The sequence below is a fragment of the Octopus bimaculoides genome, chromosome 25 (assembly GCF_001194135.2).
Source record: "Octopus bimaculoides isolate UCB-OBI-ISO-001 chromosome 25, ASM119413v2, whole genome shotgun sequence".
Lineage (NCBI taxonomy): Eukaryota > Metazoa > Mollusca > Cephalopoda > Octopoda > Octopodidae > Octopus > Octopus bimaculoides.
The window spans coordinates 31,327,884-31,336,069 of NC_069005.1; the positions used below are offsets into that span (position 1 = coordinate 31,327,884).

General features: G+C 36.0%; 1 protein-coding gene across 4 annotated transcripts in view; it reads right to left on the reverse strand.

The window, feature by feature from the left end:
• The window catches only part of LOC106880684 (uncharacterized), a 37,591-nt gene that overhangs the window by 17,614 nt on the left and 11,791 nt on the right, over positions 1-8,186 (reverse strand). For 3 of the 4 annotated variants that reach the window (XM_052976789.1, XM_052976788.1, XM_052976790.1), the window contains exon 4: positions 525-636. In XM_052976789.1, the coding sequence (XP_052832749.1) occupies positions 525-636 (112 nt within the window). Of the gene's footprint in view, positions 1-524; positions 637-6,396; positions 7,496-8,186 lie in introns of those variants that run through there. The other variant, XM_014930741.2, reaches the window with a different exon arrangement.

Below are 8,186 nucleotides of genomic sequence, written 5' to 3' on the forward strand. Positions count from 1 at the left end.
TATATATATATATATATATATGTATATATATTATACATAAATACTTTATATATGTGTGTTTGTATATTATATTATCCCTAAAACAATAATCATTGTGCCACATACAAAGCACCTAGTATACTCTGTAAAATGGCTGGTGTTAGGAAGAGCATCCAGCAATAGAAACCATGCTAAAACAGACAACTGGAGCCTGGTGCAGCCTGTAAAATATGGATTGTATAATTTTTTGGAAAATCTTATTTCCATGACAAAAGAATTTTGAGAACTTCAGTCATAGACTACAGACACTTCTGTAGACTGCACCTATAGTTGTATCCAGCTATCTTTTATACATAGACAACCTCAAGGGGTATGTTAAATGTAAACAATGTACACAAATCAGTGTTCAGTTATATAGTGAAAACAAATAATAAAAATAACACCACTGAAACATACTAATAGTAATGGCTTCTAATATAAGTCAAAAGCGATATGTTCTGGAAAGAGACGTGTCGTGTATTTAGATAATATTGATGCATGCTTACATCTTTTCTGCCAACCTATTGACAAGTTTAGTATGTTGGACATAACCATGTGTGTGTCATTCATACAACCTTTGGTGATATTCCTGTCAATTCCTTTATATGCATTGAGAAACTGTAAAAGAAAAAGAAATTAAAAACAAAATCAATTTTCAATTCTGTTGTTTAACACCAGGTCAACCATTGATCTGATAGACCTATAATCATAGCTATTCCAGCAGCAATGACACTGTATCTTTTAACCCACACATTGTGCATCAAAGACTACACTATCCAATGTGCCCTTCTTTTTTAATGATACTAGGATCCCATTTGAGAGAGATTTGGCTGCAATGCTTAGAAGGCTTAGAGAAAAGGTGGTTCTTGGTAAATTCGGAACAGAAACCCAGCTATTATGGCTAAGAGCAAATTCCGATGAAGAAAAATTTAAAGTGATTTATGCACAAATGCAAACAGAAATTTTAAAAACATCCAAAGACCAAGAAGACAATATTAAACTTTGTAGAAACTCTGCCAGATCAGATTGGAGCCTGGTGTCGCGTCCTGGTCCACCAGTCCTCAGTCAAATCGTCCAACCCATGCTATGGAAAGTGGACGTTAAACGACGATGATGACGATGATGATATTGTAGAGTTACAAAATTTGACTTGTGCATATTAATTTCCATCAGGTCCCTTATATTGTATCAAAATTTCATGCATTTATTTGTAAAATTAACCAAATGATTAAAAATTGAAACCCATCAGTGGCTTTTGGGACACCCAATACAAGATCATCTGACTGAATTTATCAAAATTCTAATGAATGATCTCTGTTTCTGAGAACCAACTCTTTCTGGTTTTTTTTTATTAAACCATGTGATTATACATGCATTATCCAGTGCATGTGGTATAGAAATGCATGTAGGATAAATATAGAGCTTCTGATCTCACCTTATCATATCTGAACTTTTATTATCGTATGGAAGTACGGAAAATGATAAAGAAGGAAAACAATAAGACGTGTGTGTGTGTGTGTGTGTGTGTGCTTCTTTATGTATGTACGTATAAGTGTATGCGTGTATATATATGTGGGATATGCATATGTGTGAATGTGTATGTATGCATGTATATGTATATATATATGTTAATATATATGTGTATGTATATGCATATATGCATGGTCATGCGTGTATGCGTGTTTTTGTATATACTGCGTGTATGTGTTTATATATGTGTATATGTATGTGTGTATGTATGCATGTATAGGTGTATGTTTATATATGTGTAGGTGTGTGTATGTGTGCATGAGTGTATGTGTGTATGAATGTATATCTGTATCAATATATCTATGAATCTATGAATATATTTATGTGTGTATATATGTAAATATCTATGTATGTGTGTGCATATATGTATATGCATATGTGTGTGTGTATTTATGTAGATGTGTGTGCATGCATGTATGTTGGTATGTATGTATCTATATATATCTATTAATGTATATATATATTTATGTATATATGCATGAGTACATGCATGTATATGTATGTATGTGTGTATATATGTATTCATATGTATCTATGTATGTGTGTGGGTATATATGTGTATGAGTGTATGTATGTGTATGTGTATCTGTAGCTATATATCTATGAATGTATGTATATATTTATATATATATGCATGAGTACATGCATGTATATGTATGTGTGTATATATGTATTCATATGTATCTATGTATGTGTGTGGGTATATATATGTATGTGTATGTGTATCTGTATCTATATATCTATGAATGTATGTATATATTTATGTATGTATGTGTGTGTATGTATATGTGTACGTATGTGTTTATGTGCGTATTTATGTAGATGTGCATGCATGTATGTATGTATGTGTATATGCATATCTGTATGTATGTATGATATAAAGCAAAGAGCCATCCAAACACACAGAGACAATACAAGAAGAAAACAGGTCATTTAACAACCTTTGAACAGTTGACATATCTCCATTGTAGACACATTGATACAAACAAGGCTGAAATCGCAGATCTACCCTATATTTTCAGACAAAGCAACGAGAAGAAGAGCCTCAATGCAGTCACTCAACATGCTAGAAATATTAACCAAATCTCACTCAAATTACACATTATTTTAAGTTTGTTTGTTAGTTTGGCTAAACAAAATATTAGCCATAAGATATTCTCTAGCAGTTCAACAGATACATCACTTCAATATAATCTGATTTCTCTCATGATTAGGTTCAAAGAATATATTTAAATGCTAGTGAGGGAGATAGTTTTCTTATCACAATAGAAGTGATAGTACGTTGAGCTGCCATGCTATCTGCTACAATAGATAACAACAGATCTAAAATATCGGCTATCAGACCTAACGGTGATTTTGTTTTCATTTTCATTTGATCAAAAGTACACAGTTAATAAATACCCACATGCACACTCTGTTACGTCTGTCCACTGAGCAGTTTCTACAACAACTCAAGCTGCTGCATTAGAACAGAGTATGGATACAAAGGTTTTCTTAAGATCATCACTGTAGTAAGACAAAGCTGTCTCTTGTCACCAATGTTGTTTCTGATGGTCATCGATTTTTTTTTATGCAAAGATCAATGGTGTGACCAGCTGTAGGGATACTATGGACAGCAAGGGAGCAGCTAACAGACTTGGATTTTGCCAATGAGTTTACCCTGTTGGCTGAGAATCACCCAACATTATACAAGAAATGACGACAAAAATGTAAAGGAAAGTGGCAAAAACTGGGTTATGAATCAGCAGTAAAAAAAAAAGGGGGTAATGCAAGCTGGGAAACGAGTAGAAAGGGTACCAGTGAAAGTTGGACGAGAACCAGTTGAAGAAATTATGAACCTCACATATTTGAGAAGCATAGTGACAAGCAATGGTGATGCAGAAACAGATGTAAGCCACAGAATTGGCAAGGTAGTAGCAGTCTGCTTCTATGGAGAATTTCCAGTGATACTCACTGCCACAGCGAACCCCCAAACCTCTTAGGGCTCATTTCTCAATGAAGCTGCAGTTATCCTGATTTGGTATAGGAAAACGGCAATGTAGGGTCTGAGAAGACTTGAGGTCTTTATGGTGACTGGCACGGGGACTGGCTGGTCAGGCTCTTGTATTTGTTTATCTTCCTCCCCTCTGTGTTACAAGCAGCAATACTTGGACAATGACAGAGTCGTTATCACGCTGGACAAAATGCTTAGTGGTATTTCACCTGTCGCTATGTTCTGAGTTCAAATTCCGCCAAGGTTGACTTTGCCTTTCATCCTTTCAGCTATGATGAAATAAGTACCAGTTGAACACTGGGGGAGGGTGTAATTGACTCATCCCCATCCCCCAAAATTGCTGCTGCCCTTGTGGCAAAATATCAAACCCTTATTATCATTGCAGGCAGAGTCGTTTAACATGCTGGGCAAAATGCTTGGCAGCATTTCTTCTGTCTTTTATGTTCTGAGTTCAAATTCCACTGAAGTCCACTTTGGCTTTCATCCTTTCAGGGTCGATAAAAATAAATGTCAGATGATATTGACTTGTCACTTCCTCTAAAATTGCACTTTTTTTTTTTTTGAGCAGAAATTTGAGACAATTACTATAATTATCGTTAGGGCCGTAAGGCGGCAGCATCGTTAGCAAATCAGATGAAATACTTAGTGGTTTTTTGTCCATTTTTATGTTCTGAGTTGAAATTCTGCTGAGGTTGACTTAGTCTTTCATGATCTCAGAGGCAATAAAGTACCAGTCATCTACTAGGGTTGATATAATCAACAAGTCACTTCTCACCAAATTTCAGGCCTTGTGTCTATAGCAGAAATAATTATTATCATTATTATTAAAATAGCAAGTTGGCAAAAAGCTTAGTGGCATTTTGTTCACTTTTATGTTCTGGGTTGAAATTCTACCTTTTGAGGTTGATAAATTAAGTACCAAACACTGGAACTAAGGTAATTGACTTGTCCACTATTCCGAAATTTCAGGCCTTGAGTCAACTATAGTTTAAAGGATTATTGCCTTTATTGTTAAGATGGGAAGCTGGCAGAATCATTAGCATGCTGGACAAAGTGCTTTGTGGCATTTCATCTGTCTTTATGATCTGAGTTCAAATTCCACTGAGGTCAACTTTGTTGTTCACCCTTCCAGGTTTGTTAAAATACAATACCAACCATTTCTACTATAGACACAAGGTCTGAAATTACATCAACCCCAGTGTTTCACTGGTACTTACCATATTTTAATGTATATAAGAAACTCTCTTTTGTCAAAAATTAGGTTAAAAAATATGAGATATTATGATAATCTTTTACAAAACCTTTTTTCCAAATTTTAAGCCCCAAAAATTAGGGGGTTCCTTATACACATTAAAATATGGTAACTTATTGACCGCAAAAGGATGAAAGGCAAAGTCGACCTCGGCAGAATTTGAACTCAGAACATAGCGACAGGTAAAATACCACTAAGAATTTCATCCAGTGTGCTAACAATTCTGCCAGCTCACCGCCTTCTGAGCAACGATAATAATGGTTGGCGTTAGGAAGGGCATCCAGCTGTAGAAACTCTGCCAAATCAGACTGGAGCCTGGTGTTGCCATCCGGTTTCACCAGTCCTCAGTCAAATCGTCCAACCCATGCTAGCATGGAAAGCGGACGTTAAACGATGATGATGATGATGATGTTTCTAGTGTAGGGACCAGAAATTTGCAGGGAGAATCTAATTGTTAGTCAATTATACCAATTCAAGTACTTGACCAGTGCTTTATTTTACAGACTGTGTAGTGGTGAAAGTTAAAGTTGGTCTTAGTGAGATTTGAACCCAGAATGTAAAAATCCATTATAAATACTATACCAACTTTTTTTCCAATAATCTAAAACATTCTAAGGCTGTGTGTAAGGTGGCAGAATCGTTAGCACAGCAGGTGAAATACTTAGCAGCATTCCATGTCTTTACGTTCTGAGTTCAAATTCCACCGAGGTCGACTTTGCCTTTCATTCTTTCAGGGTCAATAAAATAAAGTACCAGTTGAGTGCTGGGGTTAATGCAATCAACTTGCCTCCCACAACCCCGAAATTGCTGGCCTTGTGCCAAAATTGGAAACCAACGACTGGACAATTCTGCCAGCTCAATTCCTTGGATAGCTGTTGTCTGATTTAGGCCCAGGGCCATCAATAATAATAGGAAAGGGGTGAGTCAACTAAACAGACCCCAGTACATGACTGGTATCTTATTTTATCCACTCTGAAAGGATGGAAACCAAAGTCGCCCTGGTGGGAATTTGAACTCAGAATATAAAGAACTGCAATAAAAACACTAATAAATAACGCCAACAAAAACAGGCCTTTCTTTCATTGCTCAACCTGCTAGAAATAACAACAAAATTTCCCTCAAATTATATCTTTGAAAAGAAAAGGTGGGGGGGGCATTGGGTAACATGATACAGATACATTGCCTGAAATATAAATGGAATGGTCACTTCTGGAATGTCTTGAACCATAATTTTGCTCATTCTTACCATGGACTAAACAACAAAAGCAACAATAACGAAAAGGGAGCTTCTTTGTGATCACCTGATATGCAAGAAATAGCAGCCAAACCTCACTTGAGCTACACCCTAACAATTACTCTTTTGCTCTCTCGCTCTTTTACCTATTTCAGCCCATGAGTTGTGGCCTAGCTGGAGCCATGCCATGGACACATCACACAATGTCATCATATACATGCTTAAAATTCTCTCAAGACAGTCACTGTTAGAATAGCTTTGATCGTTTGATCAGAGCATAGGTCTGTTTGACCAACACTGACTTGGGGTTAAACAACAGGAGCAACAACAACAACAATTAGTTACAGTAATAAATAAGACATAGCTTACCATTAAACCTAAAGGAAGTAGATCTTGTAAAGTGATGTACTTGGAAACACCACTCTCAGTCAAAAGTGGTAAAAATTCTTCAGTTAAGTTTTGTCTCAGTAAAATTTCGGTAAGATTCTGCCTAGAAAATCCAAAACAGGGATTGCTGAAAAGGAGCAAAACCCCACATAAAACAACTCCTTGTTTGTACATAGTCAATGTTTAGGTGCAGAGTTGGTTTATTTTTTAGGGGTTTTTTTTTGGGGGGCTTCTTTCTTTTTTGTATTTTCTTTTTCTCTTTTTGTAGAATTGATATTATTTTCTCTCGCTATTTTTTATAAAATGTCCAAAGAATTGGATAAAAAAAAAATGCCAAAATATTTCGTCCTCAATGGGTAAATTCCCAGCCGAAGTGATATATATTGGATTTTAAATCCATTGAATTTTTATCATCGGATTACTACCTGACTGTCTGTCATTTCTCAGTACATTACTCTAAGTCTAATTGGTACCTCACCCTTTCACTTTATGGTACAATAACACTTCGCTTTTCAGAGTGTATATATTTGTGTAGATGTGTGGTATATATATATATGTATGTATGTATGTATGTATTTATGTATACTTGTGTGTGTGTGTCTATGTGTGATAATGAGATTACCTCTGTGTGTGTGTGTGTGTGTGTGTGTGTGTGTGTGTGCATGTCTATCATTGGCTGATATAAGGTAAAGCAATAAAATAGATTTTGTATGCATGTAAGTGTGTGTGTATGTATCTGGCTATGAATGTAAGATTATGTGTTTTTGTGTGCATATGTATGTATCTCTCTTTCACTTTATCTATCTCTCAGCAATTGTATGTGTGTGTGTGAGAGAGAGAGAGAGAGAGAGAGAGAGAGAGAGAGAGAGAGAGAGAGAGAGAGAGAGAGAGAGAGAGAGAGAGAGAGAGAGAGAGAGAGAGAGAGAGAGAGAAAGATTAAGAAAGAGATTGTTCATTTATATGTTCCTTTCTCTGTGTGTGTGTGTGTGTACCTCTAAGTATATGTGTGTGTGTGCACATGTACCTGTGTGTGCGTGGGAGTGTGTGTACATGTTTCTGCGAGAGGTTATCTAGCTATGTACACATGTACATATGTATCATTATTTGTATGTATATATATATATATATATATATATATATATATCCCTTTCTCTCTCTCAGTCTTTCTCTCACACACATTTATGATTTCAAAGAGATGAAGAGAAAGAGAGAGAGATTGTTCATCTATAAGTAGCTTCCTATGTATGTGTACCTCTGTACCTCTGAATGTGTGTGTGTGTGTGTGTATGCATGCGCGTGTGTGTGTCTTTAACCACACAAAGTTAAGTTTAACTTTTCCTTATCATCCTTTCTTTTCTCCTCCTCTTCTACACTCTTACAAATCACTCTTCTTCTCCATTCTTTCCTTCTTCCTTTCTTCCCTCCTTTCTTCCAATCACCATCTTTCCTTTATTTCTTCTTCTTTTTGTCTAGCCTTGTTAAATCACGGCTGCGGTCACTGGACTAATAAACATCGAATGCAGGCATCCCTACCGCTGCGCCCTCTCTCCATCAGCCACCTGAGATAAGCAAATGCCATCTACTCACCTGCTTACCTACCTTGTCATCTTACCGTCTGCCCATCCATCTATCTTTCCAATGCAACACATCACACCCTTCTAATTGAAATACATAAGCTGTGCAAATCAAGCAGGGCACTGAACACACAAGAAGATACACACACACATATATATATATATATATATATGTATATATATATGTATATATATATA